Source organism: Pipistrellus hanaki (assembly GCF_964339955.1).
Source record: "Pipistrellus hanaki genome assembly, chromosome: 11".
Classification (NCBI taxonomy): domain Eukaryota; kingdom Metazoa; phylum Chordata; class Mammalia; order Chiroptera; family Vespertilionidae; genus Pipistrellus; species Pipistrellus hanaki.
Window position 1 is genome coordinate 43,880,950 of NC_140513.1, and position 20,555 is coordinate 43,901,504.

At 41.5% G+C, this 20,555-nt stretch overlaps 1 protein-coding gene across 1 annotated transcript in view; it reads left to right on the forward strand.

Moving 5' to 3' along the window:
- SLC1A1 (solute carrier family 1 member 1) overlaps window positions 1–20,555 on the forward strand; it is a 62,356-nt gene that overhangs the window by 23,537 nt on the left and 18,264 nt on the right. Inside the window, exons 2-5 of the mRNA XM_084899521.1 lie at window positions 2,026–2,166; window positions 16,997–17,089; window positions 18,046–18,160; window positions 19,514–19,556. Of these exons, the coding sequence (XP_084755647.1) occupies window positions 2,026–2,166; window positions 16,997–17,089; window positions 18,046–18,160; window positions 19,514–19,556 (392 nt within the window). The remainder of the gene's footprint in view (window positions 1–2,025; window positions 2,167–16,996; window positions 17,090–18,045; window positions 18,161–19,513; window positions 19,557–20,555) is intronic.

The window sequence follows — 20,555 nt, forward strand, 5'->3', positions numbered from 1 at the left end:
CTCTATTATCTCTGCCATGAAAACCCGTATCTGGCTAAAGGCTGGAAAAGCGGGCACGTTTCTTTCTCACTGCCCTGCATTCATTTGGGGCGGAGATGATTAGAAGCACAGTTAATTGTTAGCACTGTAAACCCTAATGTCAGAACACTTTGGGTTCTTTGCTACTCAACAGAGTGCTTTTGTGACTGGTTTTTGAGCACAGACACATCTCCTTTATTTTTACATACAGAGCTCTCTTTGACATACCAGCCAGAAATTTACTTGAAGGAACCTAAACAGTATGAGAGAAAAAAATGTCTCTTTGGTTAGTTTCTGTTTTTAAAACACCAAGCATTACAGAGCATCCTTACAGCATAATGTAGGTGTGTTCCATATAGAACAACTGAATATAAGCAATTTATTAAGTAGAAAGTGAGCCCAAAAAGCTTTTTAAATTCACTTAAAATATTTTGAACCCTTGGTGTACCTTAATTACTCAGGAGTCTCTAACACTAGGTTTTGAAATACCAACCAAATGGGTTTGATAATAAAGTCTCTCTTTTGTTTGTTTTTTTGTTTTAGCTACATTTTGGAAAAAATGTTTATGTCTATATTTGTTCCCAAAATAATTTAAAGTGGCTGATCAGAAATCAGTAATGTATACACAAAATAAGGAGATGAAAGCAAAAGTAAAATATGTGGGAATATAAAATTAAGCTAAGAATGCCGAAACCAGTATGGCTCAGTGGATAGAGCGTCGGCCTGCAGACTGAAAGGTCCCAGGTTCGATTCTGGTCAAGGGCATGTACATTGGTTGCGAGCACATCCCCAGTAGGGGGTGTGGAAGAGGCAGCTGATGGATGATTCTCTCATCGATGTTTCTAACTCTTTATCCCTCTTTCTTTCTCTCTGTGAAAAATCAATAAAACATTTTTTTTAGATTAAGCTAAGAATAAGGTTACTACACAAATGTCTACTTGGTCTACTAGGTATGGGATGTATACCTGAATTTAAATGAAAACTCTAATCCTGATTATAATTCACATCTCTTTTCATTGCCTTGGAGTTCTTCACTGTGCCCAAACAACTCTAAATTTTCACATTTGTAAATTAGCATATCCAATTATATCCTCCTGGAATCTTCTTGCTCCTTCGTCATTTTACCTCCAATTAGCCTGTCATCCTCAGAAGGTGATGCACTAGTCATCCCAGCCCATTTTATTTCTTGGTCTTAAAAGGGGGGGATTCTGAAATGGGGTTTATGGAGATTGTGGTGTCATAGGGCAGTTTATTGGAACCATTTGGAAGAGGGTAAAGAAGATTGCTTAAAAGTTGTGATTTTTAGTTATCCAAGTCATCACAACAGAAGGATTTCATGTAGATAAGGCAAGCTTTCAGAGAATGTATAACATGCCTTGATATTAAACATTCCCCTATTCACATAATAAGCCTAAATGTCCAGGATTAGAAACTTGTAAAAAGCTCTTGACCACACACACTTGAGCACAACATCATCTAGAAAGATCTGAAAGAATGCAAGGCACTAGAGAACATAATTGTTCAACAATATGGTAAATATATCAAACCAACAGAATCTTATGTTGCTATTAAAATTATAAAAGTTGCATAAGCAGAAGAGTTTTTTTAATAAAAATTATGATAAAATAGGAGAAAATGAAAACAGTTATGTAAACTATAAAAATACATAAGCTATCTAAGCTAGACAAAGAATAAGGCTGGTGTGTAAAAACAAAAGTTATATTGGGTTGACTAAGATGATTATTTTCTTATAATATTTGTGATGCTTTGTCATTATAATAAACATAATTGAAGAAGAAAATAAATTAAAACCAATTTTTCATGTGAAGAATATTTTTTACAGGTTTACCAAATAATGTTTACTTCCCATTCTTTAAAATGTGATTTGGTTTTTAAAATTTACAGACTCCTGGGAGGTTATCTAAACTTGTCATTAAAATATGGGGCGAGTATTTTTCCATAGAAATTTATACAAGAGAACTCAACAATGTTTTTTTTCTTTTTTAGGGATTGGCATAGGAGTCTTGGTTCGAGAGTACAGCAAGCTCTCTAACCTGGAGAAGTTCTACTTCGCCTTTCCCGGAGAAATCCTAATGAGGATGCTGAAGCTCGTCATTTTACCACTGATTGTATCCAGCATGATCACAGGTCCCTTAAATCGATCTTTTCTAGCTATGGGAAAAATCAAAATGTATTTGATGTTACACACACTCTCTCACATACCTTCCTTGGAAAGCGTATAATCGCGTGAGTGGAGACATTCCATTATCCACAAAGTGGCATTGCTTTGTGGCATGGCTCTGCCTAGAGTACTATCCACCAGAGCTCAAATATTCATATGACCATTTTCAAACATATTATAAGTAAAACTGTATCCAGGGCACAAAAGGGAGAGGGAGAGGGAGAAGAAAGGTGACAAATAAAAAAAAAAAAAAAAAAAAAAGGCAAGTTTTGTTTTTCACTGAAATGTCAGCCAGTGTTCTCAGCGACATGTGGCTGTCAGTTCTGATCACGGTTTCCATAGTTCATGCATTGGTTTCCCCGCTGCAGCCTGGCCTGCCCTCGGTCCTCTCAGCAGCTGCCTTCAGGGTCCTCTCCCCCTTCTCCTCACCCACTTGCAATCCTCCACAGAACTCAGAACTTGCTACATACCAGCCCTGCAAATTGTCCCAGGGTGCCAGCAGCCACATCCTGTGGGACAGGTTCAATTATAGGTTTGCACCATATTTTAAAAGCCTAGTATTTTTAAATCTAATCTTGTGACGCAGTTAAATTTGGAAATTATTTTTCCCTTGCTGATCATTATAGAGCAGATTCCCTTCAAAGAGCAAGATTTCTTATATAGATGGAGATTAATTTGGTTTACAAAAGATACTTGTCTGGTTCTGGTAAACTTCCCTGTGCATTTCATAGTTTCTTGTACTTACCTTATTCTGACAATAAGCAAAATTGGCATGACAATCTATTAGTTCTGTCAGCTTGACAACCAAGGTTTTATATAACTATGTAATTAGGATTCTTATTTTTCTGTAACAGTTTACATTCCATGTTATTTTTTGTATTAGTTTCAAGTGTACTGTAGTGGTTCAATGGTCTATATTAGGATTCTTGACATGTCCTCTTCTGGGACATTTTTTCCACTGCCACTAAAGAGACCTGGGATTGACCTAGGTGAGTACTGGCCATTGGCTGGGAAAGGAAGGGTGGATGTCAGGATCCGCTGCATTCAGCAGTTGCATTGCTATAGATTTGGCCGTTGAAGTTTTCAAATGCCAAATCATCCGACTAGAATCCCTTGGGAGCCTTGTTCATAAATGGTCTTGGTGTTGTTGGCTTATTACAGATCTAAAGAAAGCATTATATCTATTTATGAATTTAATTATGTTTTTAAATGCCTGGCTTTTGTTAGGCTCTGCAGCCTGAGGACCAAGTCAGCAGACCAGTTGTTGGTACCATACAATGTTTGTTTATTTTTAATTTTTTTTTTAACTTTTAGCCTCTTATTTTTTTTTTACATGTTGAATATTCATTTATTAAGGCATTAATGACACTAGGATGTTATCAATTAACAATCAGCAAATATTGTATCAGAATTCTAGTTATTAAATACTCTATGCAAGTAGTGTTAAGGCAAACATCACAACAGATAGAACAGATCGAGCCATGCACTATGTTTGTTTATTTAACTTGAAATTATTATCAGCATTTAAAATTTGGAAGATTTCATGTAAGCATCCAGAATTCTGGCTTCCTCTGGGGGGTGAGGGAGGGGAAGAAAGTAAGACCAGTAAACACTTAAACCTGTGTTCCCACATACCAATGGTGATCTGAAGCTTAGCTACTCTATTTAGTTGGAGTGAATGTATTTGAGGCTACCAGTTTCTACCACTCCCTATTGCCTAATACCTCATCCACTTCACTCGTTTTGGTTGACCTCTGGCCCCTGTAAACATTGCTGTTGTGACAACCCATTAGAATTTTAGAATTTTTTCCTTATCAGAGGTTCCTTAGTGTTTTCTTAGGTTCCTCTGAAACCATGATGAAAGTTTTGGAATCTCTCCCAAGAAAAATGTTCACAGTTGCACTTACATACAGTGTTTTACAAGCAGTTTCGCAAAGTTCATAACCCACTTGGTGATCGATACTATTTAAATTTTGTGTCTATGGAGGAAGGTATGGAGGGTTGATCCAGATTAGTCAGCAAATCCAAAACTCATGCAGGGAACCAGGTTTTAGAAGAAGAGATAATACATGTATGAATATACTAGTTGTATAATGTTTGAAAACATGTACTGCTCCTGGCAGTCAGTAAGTAGTAAGATTTTTGCAGTCTGGCTGTTTTCCGTTGCTGCTACTTAGCCTTGCATATAATCTAGGAAATGATTTACACCTTCAGCATTCCACTCACATAACCCAGCTGTTTTTTGGAGCCATAAGACAAAACTGCATTTTTCCTTCACTAAATCCCCAACAGTTAAACAGGACTCAGAGAGCAGAACCACTACCCATAACTTTGATGTAGATCAATAAAATGGTCAAGGGACATGAGCAAAGCAGGATGGGAACAGTAATTCCATATTCATGTTTTGAGTTGTTAGACTAAAGGGAAAAAAGTAATAATACTAATGCAGTCGGGAGGTAAAGCAGAAGTTAGGAAATACACAGGAGGAGCTGTTTTCACATTTTAAGCCTTTATAAATCCACAGATCAGTAGCTTGACTTATACATCCAGTAGGCCAGCAGAGCATGCATGTTGGAAGCCGGGTGAGTTGAATGAGCTCCGGGGTTGCATTAACTAAAGATAGAGACACAGCAAAAAAAATTGAGACCCAAGACTAAGAATCTGTGCTCCTGCATAAAGGAAATGCTCTCATCAAAGCAACAAGTGGGAAAAAACCCTCTGTTGTCAAAGCCTCTGCTGACATAAAAGTACTTTCTTTATAGCTTTAAAAAAAATTATGAGAATCCCTCTTCCTGTGATGGTGAGGATCTGATATCATATTAATCAGGAACATTTGAATACAGACTGGCTATTAGATGGCGCCAAGAAATGGTTGATAAAAGTTGGTTTGTGTTGATGATGGCATTAGTTATGTAAGGAAAATGTCATTTTTAAATGTATACGGGATTATGTAGGTTTGAAATGACGATGTCTGGAATTTGCCTTAAAAAGGGAGAGAGCGAGAAGGGACAGGAGACATAATCTCAGGGCATTTTTACAGACAGACAATGTAGGCACTCACAAAAATGTTACCCATAATTTATATCTGAGGGACGCTGGTGCCATGCACACGGTGGGCCCTGTTAACATTTGGGTTTGAAAGCTCTATTTCCATCAAACCAGGAGGGAATGAGCAGGGGAAACGTCTTATGAACGTGCCTGAGAACTGTGTCCCCAGGAAATCCTGCTCCAGTCTCACCCAGCCAGTGAGTGTAAATTCGGATCACATTTTCTCTCAGACCCAAATGACGATGACTTTCACTGCCTGCGAGCAGCACAGGATGGGAATTTAATTCTTCATAGCGCAGCAAAGGCTAGGCTGCTCTTTGGGACAAAGTTTTATGGAAGGTTGAGGGCTAACAGGAGGTGAAACATCCACAGTGGCATAGAGCTGCTCCCTGAAGGGGCTCTTCTGAGAACCTCAGGGTCCCCTAAGAGGGCTGCCCCTCGCTTAGCTGTGGATCTGCCTCCATGTGTCTGGGACCAGCTTATTCTTATACACAAAGATGTCCTAGGCATTGCTGCGCCCCAGACCCATCACCCAACACTAGATTCTAAGAGTGAAAAGTCTCACAGAGGCCCTCTTGTGTTGGCCAGGAGCAAGCTCGATTGCTATTATGGAATATCCACGTCAGAGAAAACCCCCACACAGCCTCAGGGGGCTGGCTTTGTGGCGTGGGCCTCGTCAGGAGACTCACACTGGAATGAATACCTTCAGTACCAGCTGTGTTGTGGCACATCCACTCAACTTGGCAGACTTGGAGTTTGTCCAGTTTGGGCTACACCAAGTCCACGTGGTTCCTGTGCACGGTCCCCCTCCAGAGCAAGATGCTCATTCCCACCCCCTCCTGTGGCATCTTACTCTGGATTTCCTGCAGATGCTGGCTCCTTGAGAAGCGGGACCTGTGTGCAGCTCTGTGCACCCCACGTTTACACCAAGCCTCTCCCTTTCCCGCCACCTCAGGCCCCTGAGACCTGGACCCTAGACTGATGACTTCGATAAAAACTTTTGTGATGTTTGTCAGTGACTTCCCAGTATCCACAAGAGCACTGATTGGGTAACGGGTTTGCCTTTGTGGGGAGCTTCTCCAAAGATAAATTTAAGACATCACTGTGAGGGGGTGAAATTGTTTTTTAAAAAGGCTCCAAACTTTGAAATGGTTGTTACTCCAACTTCTGTATCAGGATTTCAAAATTATTAGGGCTTAATCTCACCTGGCAGGGCAGGGGTTTCCCACTACTTTTTAACAAAGAAAAGAAAGTATTTCTTACACAGCCGGCTGCAGGATACCTATGTGAGTCAGTTTCTTTTCGGGTGGGAGAATGCAAGCTTCTTGTAAAGAGCCAGGCAGTGCATGTTTGAGGCTTGTCAGGACATTGTGTCTCTGTCCAGCTACCCAGCTAGTTGTCATAGAAAAGACAGACGTTAAAAAAAAAAAAAGAAAGAAAGAAAAGATAGACGTTCTATAAATGATCGGGCATGGCTGACCTTCAAAGATACAATCTCGTCAGGTGGAATCCTGGTGACAAACCAACAAACATTTCCTCTCTCCTTTTTTTTCAATCTCTTTCCTCTTCCTCTCCCCCCTTCCCCCCACCACACACACAGCTGTCAGTCTGCTCTCTCCATCTATGAGTCTGTATCTATTTTGCTTGTTAGTTTATTTGTTCATTAGATTCCACATATGAGTGAAGTCATATGGTACTTACCTCTGAGGGAAAGTGTGCATGCTTTTCTTGAAACATGGTGGGTTTTTTTTTTTTATATAGTTCAGTCTCTATAAAAATTGCCATTTCAAAGTGGCTTATGAACTTAAAACTTCTACAGGCTGAAAATGAACATTTTGCCTCAGTGGCAACATCTGGGACCACTGGGTCCTGCCTGCATTTCAAGGAGCACCTCTTTTTTCTTTCCTCAGCCTTGTTTGGGAACCAAGAAAATAAGATGGCCTGAGCAGTTCTGCACACATGAAGTAACTGTTTCCCTAAGACCATCAAGAAGTGTGTGTTGAGTTAGAATACAACTATTGAAGCCAGAGGACTTAATTATTTATCAATGGGATTTCAACAGTGCCTTTTATCCAGAGAAGGAGGGGGCATGTAGTGTATGATGAAGGGAACATGCCACTTGAAACAGTAATAAAATGAAAATTGGCAAGAGATCAATATGCCCTGCTTCACCCTCTCTCCGAGATAGTAAAGCCTGAAGAATCCACCAGGCTGTCCCTTCTGCCTAAACTGGTACTACACTGGTTCACAGCTCTGTTTGATGATGAATTAACAGGAGACAGACTTCCTGGGTTTGAATCCTGGCTTTGCCATTAACTAGCTGTGAAACCTTGAACCAGCTACTTAACCTTTCCTCAACTGTAAAACAGGGAAGTGACAGTGCCGGGTTACATAACAGTGTCCTGGTGCATTTGAAGTGCTATCTAGTTATTTAATCTTTTCTCTGATCCTGTCAGAAGTGTTGGTGTAAGAATCATCCAAACCTGCAGAGAATGTCCGTAAGAGTTTATTTGAGCCAAAATGGATGACAATTGCCAGGAAGCAAGATCTCAAATGCTCCGGAGGATGACAGTTTTGCACTTTCTCTCTTCAGGGTGGCTGTGTTCCCTTCAAAGGTGTGTTAACCAGGTGCACAAAGACAATGGACAGGGTTCACTTAAGGCAAAGATGCATCTTTTACGGAGATAGTTATGTGTCTGGAACGTGACTTCCACCATGACCTGCTCGGTTAGGAATTTATGATCAGATCACCTTCTGAGGCTCCTTCCATAAAACCTGTTTTTCTTTCATCCACATAAGTTTCGAGAAAGTCCCTGCATTGGCAGTAGAAGCTATCAGGCCAGAATGAGAATGGAGCCATACACCGGGAGTACACACAATGCACCCATTCTGGAGATGAAAACAATATAAAAGGACTTGCTCTGTGGCCGGTTTATGACGTTCATCAGCATTCAGGTAGCTTCTACGCAGTTTCATAAGGAGAAGCAGAGAGCTAGGTGATAATTTGGGTGCGGTAGAAAACCAGGGATGTGTCAGAGCTCTTAGCTATCCTGATGTCAGAGCATTCCTATGAGCTTTGAAGGGGGTGGCTGAGTCCCCAGATCCTCTGTTTAATGCTCTTATGTAGACACTAAGCCTCCTTTAAAAGCTCGTGGGGTCTTCTAAGAAATTGGTCCCAATGCAAATACTACGACACTTTGTGGTATTGAAAAAAGTGTTCAAACGGCTCCCCAGGCTGCTGAGAAAGCAGACCGGCCCGCAGCTTCTTGACACGCTTTGAACATCAGATCTGGACCTGCTGACTGAAGTTGCAAAGTGACCTTTCGTTGGTTTTGCCTGAGGACCAGGTTATTTCCTTAACTTCACAGAATAGTCTATGCTGGTGATGTAACTATTTTAGGGGAGTTTTTTTTTTTTTTTGTATTCGTGTCTCTAAGAAAAATAGATGTCCCAGGTGAAGCATGCACAGAAATACATTTTGCATGTTCCCCTCTGCCTTTTCTCTTCCCTTTCATCATCCCAGGTAAAACCAAACCTGCAGAGACTTCCCTGGCCCCTGGATGAACAAAGTGAACTCATATCCAGCCTTGTTTCCCCTGAGCAGTGATCCTTATCCTCATAGCAGCTCCAAATAACAGTTCAGAGATAAGGACACTGGGGGTTGAACAGAAATGAAGCCGCTTTTGCAAGGTCACCCAGACCCTTACGGGCAGCCCCTGGGACTGACACAGGGTTTGGAATTTCATTCTGGAACATTCTGCTACCCAGGGACCAGACCCTGGGAAGAGCAGCCCTGAGGGCAGGCAGCTGTCTATAAATAACCGGGTCATTCATTCTGTCCTCCCGTTTCTCAAGCTCCTCCGTCCGCACTGGTGAGCAGGCAGATAGCCTCCTGCCATCAAGGAGCTTCTAGTTCAGTGAGAAAGTCAGAAATTAACTGAACCCGTTGATAATCTATGTTAGGGGTGTCGAACTCAATCAGAGAAGGGGCCAAAATCTAAAATCCAGCCTAAATTGCGGGCCGAATGGTTTACTGAACAGTCATAAACTGACAATGTCATAAACTGACAGCGGAGTGCAGTGATGACAGCGCGGTGCGGGCCACATTGCAAGGCCTGGCGGGCTGGATTTGGCCCGCGGGCCTTGTGTTTGACACATGTGATCTATGTGAAACACGACATGAGCAAGATGCTCGTGAGGAAAACAGAGTAGCCTGGTTCATCCTGAGACCTGAGGACTGAGGAAAGGACTTGGAAGGAGCCAAACAAAGGGGGCAGAAGGGGCGGGGAGGGGGAGTACTCCGACGGAGGGAGGAGCCTGTGCAAAAGCCTGGAAGTGGTGGGGAGCTCCCTGGACAGGAAGGTGGCACCAGCTGGGACAGGGAGGCAGGCAGGCACCCTTCATGCGGGGCCTCGTTAGCCGAATTAAGGATTTTCTGGTTTAAGAGGGTTATACATGCATGTGAAATGGCCTGATTCATGTTTTTTAGAGCTCTCTTTGGTGACCACGTGATGAAGGAGTCCAGAAGGATGATGAAAGAAAGAATGAGGGAATGAATGAACTGACATTTGTTAAATGCCTTCCATTTGCTCGGTGACACACTTGATAGTGATCATTTCGTTCAAGAATAATAGAAGCTACTCACTAGTACAAATTAAGTTCTAGGCACTGTGCTAGGCATGTCCCAGATGCTATGTCTAATCCTCACAACAGCTGTACAGGATGAGATGAGATTGTCCAATAGCTGTCCAAGATGAGATTGTCCATGTGCTCCTCACAATTACCCTTAAGATGTAGAGCCACTTAAACCTCCGTTTGATAGTTGGGGAAACTGAGTCTGGTAGGAGAAGGCTGAGATTTGAGCCCAATCTGTCCCGCCAAAGCCAATGTTTGTTTCTCCCCATACCAGTGGCTCTCTGCAACTGACAGAGAGACAGGAGCCATCCGGATACAAGGATGCAATAGTGAGTTTACTGGCTGTGTCCATTCCAAGTTATGAAGCACCATCAGCTGCCAGACCAAAAAACTTCCAATCATACTTAGTGCTGAACTCAGTGGCAATGTGGGGAGACTGTCATGAAAACTTTGTTCTCCAGTGGGTGGTAAGCTACATCAGGGAGCTCTCGGAGGAGTCTTTTGCCCTCGTGTGTTTATTTTTAAAATATGCTATTGTTTAGTCCATGGCAGCTGCTTCCTTAGTAGTGTTTTTATAAAAAGTTCTAATCAATTATTACTGTTTGGGCCAGGAGCCAGCAACTCAGCTCATCAGAACCTCCTCCCAACCGCGAAAAAGCAAGTGTGGTTTCTTAAAATAAAGAGCTAGCAGGTGCCCCCAACTTCCAAGGACAGATTGTATTCCTGTTTCTAGGACACAGCCCAGCCTCAGAACTGTTCCTGACTATTGAGAGTAAGACCCCAGGATAAAGCATGGTGATCTTTCACTTGTTTGGAACTGACCTTCCCCAGTAAGGGGTGGGGCCATATTCTTAACCATTGTGTCATATTGGCTCTATCCACCTGCTACAGATTCTAGACCAGCACTGCCCAATATGATCTCTGCTTGTGCTGTCCACTGCGGTAGACACAAGCTAGTTACTGGAAGGTAACTAGTGTGACAGAGGAACTGATGAAGAGGCACTGCCTTCTGGATTAAGGTGCTATTCACACAACAATATCCCTCAAGCTAGACTCCATGTTCTCAACAGGATCAATATTGCCCCGAAGGCAACAAAAGCTGGTTTAGGGTAGGAGTTAAGGGATAAAAACCTATTCTTTTATGGAAAAAAAAAAAGTACATGTATTTATTTAGTACCTAAACAGATGTAAAGTTTGTCTGCAGGGGTCTTCAAACTACGGCCCGCAGGCCACATGCGGCCTGCAGAGGAGTCTGATCCGGCCCGCCAGGTTTTTTGGGCAGTGAGCGCAGCCAAGGTGTTACAGTAGGAATTAGTAGTTCATATAGTCCGGCCCTCCAGCTCTCTGAGGGACCGTGATCTGGCCCCCACTTTAAAAAGTTTGAGGACCCCTGGTCTATAGTATTAAAATTTCAGGGTTGGCCATAAGAAAAAAGTGTCTAAAAGGCTGGGAGTGGGTGGGGTGTGGGGTAGGGTACCCAATAATGAAAAAAAAAAAAAAAATGGGGGAGAGGCACTAAGATGCTAAATGTATTCTCAAATGGAGGTCTATCGTGGATGGTCGCCCTGGAGCTAAACTGCCCTGTACGCATGGTTTCTAAGGAGACTACCTACTGAGTTTCTAATCTCTGACACACATGTGGGTCTTTGAAATGAGCTCACTTTGTAAGACCACCACCCATAAAAAGGGCAGCTCTGTTCTTCACATGGAAGGCATCGAACACAAAATTCACAGAGCACCTTATTTATTTATTGCACTTGGGGCCGGTGAAGCAGCCGCTGCAGGCCTTGGAGCAATATGGCCAGTGTGGTGATGGAAATGCATACTTGGAGAAGATGTTTACCTTCATCCTCTCTCCTGTGCTGGAAAGGTGGAGAGGGTGTCCTTGTAATGGAATCAAGCTTCAGTTTGTTTATTCAACATTGTTGAGCATCCACTAAACGTTGGACTCTAGGAAGGTTTGGAGATTATGCTGTCCAATATTGTAGCCATTACCCACATGTGGCTGTTTAAATTGAGGTTAATTAAAATCAAAATTCAGATCCTCACTCAAAGTAGCCACATTTCAGGTGCTTACTAGCCACATGTGGCTTGTGACTACTGCAGTAGACAGCACAGAGAATATTTCCATCATCACAGGGAATTCTATTGGGCAGAAATTCTAGGTGCACCAGTTAATAATGCAGTTTTTTTCTTCAATAGATGGAATTACACATATGTTGATATATATGTGATTTGATATGTATGCTATTTTGTTGTGTTGACAACAAGCTTCAAAACTTCATATGTCAAATTTTCTGAAGGTGTTAACATCATAGATATTTTTACACTTAAAAATGTCAAATTTCATGCCCAAAAAAGAGCACTTGCAGGAAGTTTTAATTCATTTATTTTGAAAAAGAAAAAGTGCTGCTGAATACTTTGGGAAGCTTATGGTGAACATGCTCCATCTCTAGATACTCGTGAATGCTGGTTTAAATGCTTTAAAAGTGATGAGTTCCATGAGAAAGACAAAGATGTCCAAGTCAACCAAAAGTTTGAAGACTAACAATTACAAGCTTTATTGGATGAAGATGCGTGTCAAACTCAAAAACAACTTGCAGAAAGATTAAACATTGCTCAGCAAATCATTTCTGATCGTTGACAAGCAATGGGAAAGATTTTAAAGGAAGGAAAATGAGCGCCACATCAACTGAAGGACAGATGGAAAACTGAAAAATCATCAGCAAAATGTTGCTTCAACGGCACGAAAGAATTTTTTGCATTGAATTGTGACTGGCGATGAAAAGCGGATTTATTTTTAGAATCCCAAATGCACAAAAATCATGGGTTGATCCAAGTCAACCATCAACATCGACTGCGAGGCCAAATCACTTCGGAAAGAAGACAATGCCCTGCATTTGGTGGGATCAGGAAGGCGTGGTGTATTATGAGCTTCTAAAACCAGGTGAAACCGTTAATACTGATCGCTGCCAACAATAATCAATTTAAACAGTGCTCGCTACCAACAACAAATAATCAATTTAAACAATCAATGCTTTGATCGTGAAATGACCAGAATGTTCCAGAAGTCATGGCAAAGTAATTTTGCTCCATGATGACACACCATCACACACTTCAAAACTAGTTCGAGACACATTAAAAGATCTTGCCTGGGAAGTATTAACCCACCCACTGTATTCACCAGACCATGCTCCTTCAGATTCCCACTTGTTCCAATCGATGACACGCACTTTCTGAACAGCACTTCAAAACACACAAAGAAGTGGAAAATTGGGTCTCTGAATGGTTTGCCTCAAAACAAGAGAAGTTCTATTGGGATGGCCTCCACAAATTACCCGAAAGATGGGGGAATGTGTAGCTAGCGATGAACATTACTTTGAATAAAGCACTTTTGATGTTTCTCTTGAAATTATCGTGCTTTCTTTGATTACAAAACCTGCTATTATTAACTGATACCCCTAGTAGAACTCTGTAGCATGTTGGTAGAGCCAGAATGACATAGTGGTTAAGAATGTGGCCTTTGGGTCAAACTTGGGTTTAGGCTCCTGGCTTCATTCACCAGCTATAGGACCATGGCATGATACTTAGCCTTTCTGAGCCACAGCTTTCTCCTCTATAAAATGGGGGGAATGATGCCTGATCTCATAGAGTTATAGTGAGAATTACAGATGATGCACTCAACATTAAGTCATTGCTCAGTACACATTGTCTGTTGTTATCCTTATCATCACCATTGTGTATGATTATCATCATCATCATTGTTGTCTTTGGCAGGTGGGGTGTTTATGTTTAGACCATGCAGACAGGCATTTTATATTTACGTTAACTTCAATAATGTAGTACCTATTATAGAGGTTTACAATGATTAGGCTGTTTCCTTGCCTATGTTTCTTCCCTCTCCAGTGATCACTGCCCCTATTCTCAACATCACATTACAAACTGTTCAAAAGCCTGGATTTGGGGGCAGCTCTGCCCTCAGTCAGTGATGATTGGGAGGTAGAGGGTAACTCCAGAGAGAGGCAGAGAAGTACATTTGTTGATTTGAATGCTTTTCTGATATGTCCAGGAGAATTGTAAGACTAAGGTGAATTGAGGAATGGAAAACAAAGCTCTTCCTGCAAAGAACTACAAGATAGTTGCTGTTCTCCAGCAGGAAGAAGCTGGCTGCCTGCGTTGGGGGTGTATTTGTTTAAGATATTTCCACTGAGAAGCTCATTAGTACGAAGCCTTTTATTGGCAGCTGGGTCCTGGAATAGAAGCAGAGGCACCAGCCCTCAGCCACATCGTTAATACAGATGAAGATATATTAACATGTGCTGGAAACAGTTATCCACACAGATTTAATTTGTTTCACTGCTGGAAGAAAATCCTGAGGAGACAGGAAACACATACCCAAGAACAGTTCTGCAACCTCCCTGTGAGCCTATCACTTATCAGCACCGTGGGGGCTGTGAGCTGCTTAACTTGGACATCTACCAAGGGCCAATATTCCTGAAAATACATTTCACTTAGGTCAGGGATATAGGTGCTTATACAGGTGACTCAGTTATGTTAATTTGATGAGTTTCTCGTTTGTCTTTTTAACCTAGCTTATTGTTATGCATAATTGCTTATCAGAATAATATGCAGAGTTCTAAAATGGAATAGGCACATTTTGTAGTTATATAATATACTTAACAAACTTTTAAGTTTGCATTATTGTTTGCTCTCTTTTTAAGAATTGTGGCCTTGAGTCTCTTAATTTTGTTGTTGGTGTTTCTTGCACAATTATTATTTTTCATTATCTTGCCTTTAAGGAAAAGAAAGTCCTCTGAGTACACCAAATTGCATTTTTCCCAAAGAAAGTGAAAAAGATGATCACGGTTGTTCTAGGATGTGACTGCAGGTTGCCCACCATATGTATATACACTCAGTGGCCAGATTATTATGATCTCTGAATGCATAATAATCTGACCACTCATTGTATATCCTATATAATAAAAGGCTAATATGCAAATTGTCTCCTCTACCAGTAGTTCCACCAGCAGGCAGGCCAGCCAACTGCCCATGTCCCCTCACCCTAGCCAGGCTGGCTAGACCCCACCCATGCACGAATTCATGCACCAGGCCTCATATATGTGTGTGTGTGTGTGTGTGTGTGTGTGTGTGTGTGTATACTGAGTGGCCAGATTATTTTGCATTCAGAGATCATATAATCTAGCCACTCAGTGTATATAGTAATTGCACAACCTTGTCCCAGATGTTGGAGAGTGGGTTCTTAACAACATTCTGGGGTGGCTGTTAAAGAAGCCAGAGCCCCTCCCCTCAAAATGTTAACTTCCAAAGAAGCAATCAACAGTCAGAGGAATGATGTGTTTAGAGTGAGAGGTGATAGCTTCCTTATAGATTTTTCGTGTATCAAATATATTCAATTGAATGTAAGAAGCATAATCCTTCAGTCACTTAAAAAAAATAGCCTTTTATAGTGTGAGGAGTGAATGTAAAAGCTACCTGTGCATACTAATAGCCTACAGATTTACTACCTTTTATCTGGGGTTGCTTCATGAAACCTCCTCATTTTCCTGCTTCCCTGTACTTCAGGTTTTGCAAACAGTATGACACAACTCACACATGTTGCAAGCTCAAGAAATCATTTTCTTTGGTGATTAAAACGTGATTCTCTTTTTGGAAATCAGGCAGGGTAGTCTGAAACCTCTAAGTGACAGCTTGCTGAAAGGTGGTTTGGTTCTTACTCATGTGTCCCACATAGGAGAGATCTAGTTAGAGAGCTGCGTCATTGACTCCATTTATATGAGCATCCTTGATGGACAGCAACTCCTTCTAGCGAGGAGAGGTGTATGCCTTCCATCTCTGCAGCCATTCTTGGCATTTTAGACAACCCTTGCAAGTCCAGGCAACATTCAGTATTTTTATTGGCAGTCAAAGTTCATTTGAAACTGCATCTAACAACATGGCCATATATCTCTTAAAACACCTATGCTTTCAGAAATTTTTATTTTTATCCTGCCTCTATAAAATGGAATCTTTGTTAGCCCTGGCAGGTGTGGCTCAGTTGGTTGAACATTGTCTCCGCAGAGAGAGAGGTCACCAATTTGATTCCTGGTCATGGCACATGCCCAGGTTGTGGGCTCGATCCCCAATAGGGGGTATGCGAAAGGCAGCCCATCCATGTTTCTTTCTCTCATCGATATTCTCTCCCTCCCTCTCCCTTCATCTCTCTCTGAAAATCAATGAAAACATTTTAACAATAAAAAAAAGGGAATTTTTAGGTGTGTCACAATTGAAACCACACACAATAAAATTAACATAGAAGCAATTTGAAAATCAATAAAAGAAGAAGAAAATATGCTAGCCAGGATGCTTAGTGAAATTACTGTGATTTATTACTGACTTTGGCCCTGAGACTACCTAAAGATCTAGCAATGAGTAGATGATTAAATGCATTATGACACAGCCCCATGACAAATTATGTAGTCTTCCTCAGGGTGAATTTATAACAATAAGGAAAAATGTTTATAATACAGTATTAAGAAGAGAGAGGATTAAAAACTATAAAATTATCTCAGCTATGTTTACAAAGAATTGAAGAAAACGTATTAGTAGATAATTCACCAGAATATTGACTATGTTAGCTCTCACGAGGCTCCCATCTCTTAATTCTGTGTTTGGAATTTCTCTTAATTCTGTGTTTGGAATTTTGCTTACTCAACCCTTCACATCTTGTCCAAATGTGTGCAATATGCTCAAGAGATCCAGCGACAGCTCTCAGCTCTTTTTTTTTTTTTTTTAAATATATTTTATTGATTTTTTTACAGAGAGGAAGAGAGAGGGATAGAGAGTTAGAAACATCGATGAGAGGGAATCATCGATCAGCTGCCTCCTGCACACCCCCTACCGGGGATGTGCCCGCAACCAATGTACGTGCCAATGTACGTGTCCTTGACCGGAATTGAACCCGGGACCTTTCAGTCCCCAAGCTGACGCTCTATCCATTGAGCCAAACCGGTCTCGGCAGCTCTCAGTTCTTTATTTCACACCTTAAAGATTGAATCACCACTAGTCCTGTAAATTAGTCTTTCTAAAAGAATTGTGACTTCTCCCCCCTTTCAGGTGTCGCTGCATTGGATTCCAACGTATCTGGGAAAATCGGGCTGCGTGCGGTTGCATATTATTTCTGCACCACTCTCATTGCTGTCATTCTAGGTAAAATTTATCGCTGAATTCTTATTCCTCTATATAATTGTGACTTTTCACTTAAACGTGATTGGGCTTTTTATAATGTGCATTTTTTTAAATAAAATTAGGAAGCAGTATTGTTACACTACCATGCAGCTTTTTGGCTTAAAGTCTACATGCACCTTTTATACGAAGAAAATGTAATACTGACTGAATTCCAGCTATAGTATTCTTTATTAAAGTCTCTAGTAAGGACAGAAAGAGGGTGACAGCTCTATACGTCTCCACGGTCATTGGGTAGAAGGAAGTGGAGCCAAGAGCTTATACAATCTTTAGAGCAATGAGTCTATAATAGTGGAGTTGAGTATAATTATAAAAGATTTCTGGAAAGATAGCATTTGAGTGCATTTCAGACTTCACATAGTACTGAGAGCTAATGGCTGAGTCTTGCTAAGTATAAATTCCACTTGAAAGAAGGAGAAAGATCTAAGGGAACAGAGCTACTCTTGTACTTTTGGCATTCTTTTGTGAAGAAAATATGGTCCATCCATTGTGACCTAGCTTGATATTTTAAGGATGCCATGCCTAGGTTGACCTTATAAGCTAAAATAAAGAAAATAAAGAAAAAAGAACATCTTGTCAGCAGGAGTTTTCAGAAACAATTCTGGAATATAGCCCCTATTTTTTCTATTGATTTTTTTTTTTTTTTTGAGAGAGAGAGAGAGAGAGAGAGAGAGAGAGAGAGAGAGAGGATGGACAGAGAGGAGTAGTCCCTTCACTTTAAAAAAAAAAAAAAGATATGGGAGAAGAGTTCCTTCTGCTTCATTTAATTAAGGCTGCTGCTAAAGTCGCACCTGTGAGTCAGCCTTTTGGCTGGACCTCGGGGTCCCACCATGTCCAGCGGGTCAAAGAAGGATGCAATGGGGGGTGCTGGGTGCCCTGGAAGGGTCTCATTGCCCTGTGGGTACTCTCCTTGGCCACAGGTATCGTGCTGGTGGTGACCATCAAGCCCGGTGTCAGCCAGAAAGTGGGTGAAATTGACAGGCAAGGCAGCAGCCCTGAAGTCAGTACTGTGGACGCCATGTTAGACTTGATCAGGTGAGTGTCTTGCCATCAGGGTGGCTTCATTGGCATTCAACCTGTGTGGTCACTCAGGGCCCATGCTTACTCTAACGATCTGCTGTTGCCATCTTGAGATTTTTAATAATTTTTAAATGATTGTGCGTTTTCATTTTGCCCTGGACCTTGCAAATTACATAGCCAGGGCTGCTTGCTGAGCCATGGCTCCAAGAGGGCATGGAAGGAATGAGCTCCTCCGTCAGGACTTAGCGTGGATAGAGATGCAGAAACTATGCTTGTTGGATAAAGATGCTGGGTAGTCAGTTCTGAAGCACATTTGAAGAAATACATGTTTTTTTAATTGTACAGGGGGAAAAACTTCTTAATTTGAAGCAGTCAGGGCTGGAAATTGGTTAGTTCATAAATAGCAATTAAGGAAGAGAATCATAAAAAAAATGGTAGATATGCATGACATATTTTGTTTATAGTTACAACTTAAATTTATTTGCTAATTTTTTAATGTAGGGTCAAGGTCTTTTCTTCGAGTGTGTCAGTTGATTGTAATTTCCTACCACTTCTGCTGCGTATGCTGCAGGATGTAACAGAAATGCGTCGTCTAGAATTTCAGGCTTCAGATTCTGTGAAGCGGAGCAACAGAAACCCTTAGACTTGCAAAGAAAGCGGAGTGCCGAATCCTTCCAGTTTTCCTTTTTATTCTAAAATAAAGAAAAAGCTAAAATAAAAAGCTGTTTCGTGTAATTAAGGCTGCCGCACCTGTGAGTCAGGCTTTTGGCTGGACCTCGGGGTCCCACCACGTCCAGCGGGTGGGACCTTGCCTTCCCACACCTACTTTAACCGCAGAAGTTTGAGTCACTTGGCTTGACTGAGTTTCCAGGCACTCGGCTTATAGAAAATTTTTATTGAAATCATACCTTCCTTCTCACACCCGTATCTCCTTGATTTACATAATTTTAAATTCAGTAACAGCAATGATATATGCAGTTGGCATCAAGAATTTGGGAAGAAATGCAGTAGACTCTTGGTAAGCATATACTCTCATGGATGAAAACAGAAATGTGCAGAATATTAAAGTCGTCTCTTCACTTCGGGTGTCCACCTGCCAGTGTGGTGTTTCCCCAGGACAGTATGTGTACCAGCTCCTCTTAAGGAACAGTTAAGGGACGGTTGGTTAGGAGAGCTTTCTATTCTTGGTTGGAGCTTAACAGGGAAGAATAAATCTTACAACAAGGAAGTAGTATGCAGAGAAGCCAGAAGAGAAACCAGAGGACTAATTCTATGTTACACTCATTTCCGCCCCTGTACTGGGTATGACAAACAAAAAAACAGAACACTTTTGCCTTAACATAATACTGCTTTTCATGTCTCCAACAGGAATATGTTCCCTGAGAACCTTGTCCAAGCCTGTTTTCAGCAGGTAATACTGACTTTTGTCCACATTGCTCCCCTCTTCCCACTATCAGTTACATTTTTTTCCTGCCATAACCCAGCAAATGGAATTAGCCCATCAAAATGGCAGGAGATGTACCTGGGAATGGAGCAATTTCAGGTTCCTCCTCTGTACTGTATCCTGGTCTTTCAGTCACAGTGAACTAAGTGCCTGTTGTAGCTTATTCTTCTCCCTTTTCCTTTATGTCCCCCTCCACATCCCAAAAAAGGGGCTCAACTGGAGCAAGTCAGAAAAAAAAATGTGAAGCAATGAATATTTTCTTTTTTCATTTCTCTTTATCATTCAAAGTATTACAGATAGCCCCTTTTTCCGCAATTGACTCCTCTACCCTGCCAATGAATGTTTTAGAACATAGCTTCTCATACCTATTTTTGTAGAGCCATGTTGTATTGTACTTGTGAATAGATGTAGACTGTCAGGAGATGCCATGCAGAGGGAAAAGTAGCCCCCATCTCCTCTTTCACTCTGCGGGCAGATCAGTATCGGACCCACAAGGTGGCTGGTGTTCCTGGTATTTGGTCTTTTCCTTAATCATTCTGTCCCCATTGCTGACACTCTAAGGAACACTATAACACCACCTTGATTATTTTATTCTCTAGGAAAGTTTAAAAATCTTTCTACTCCATTCTCCTCACCTCTTGTTCTCCTGTTTGTCTATGCACTTAGACAGCTGAGTCTATCACAAACTGCTGAATTGATTTACATAAATTACACGAACAGAGACCCCTGTGTGTACCAGCAGGCACCTCAATTAAGCTGCCTGCTGCCGATCTCCAGGCAGCACAGAACCACCTCTATCTCAGGGCTGCCTTGGCGCCTCAGCCACAGTGGTCATTTGTGAGGTCCTCGGCGTTGGCAGAGCCGGTAGGCATGACTTTTCTGCCCGGTGTGAGGGTATACTAGCTCTTTCTTCAGCCTGTCTGCTGAAGCTCCACAGAACCTGACGGGGCTGAAGGAGGGGGAGTC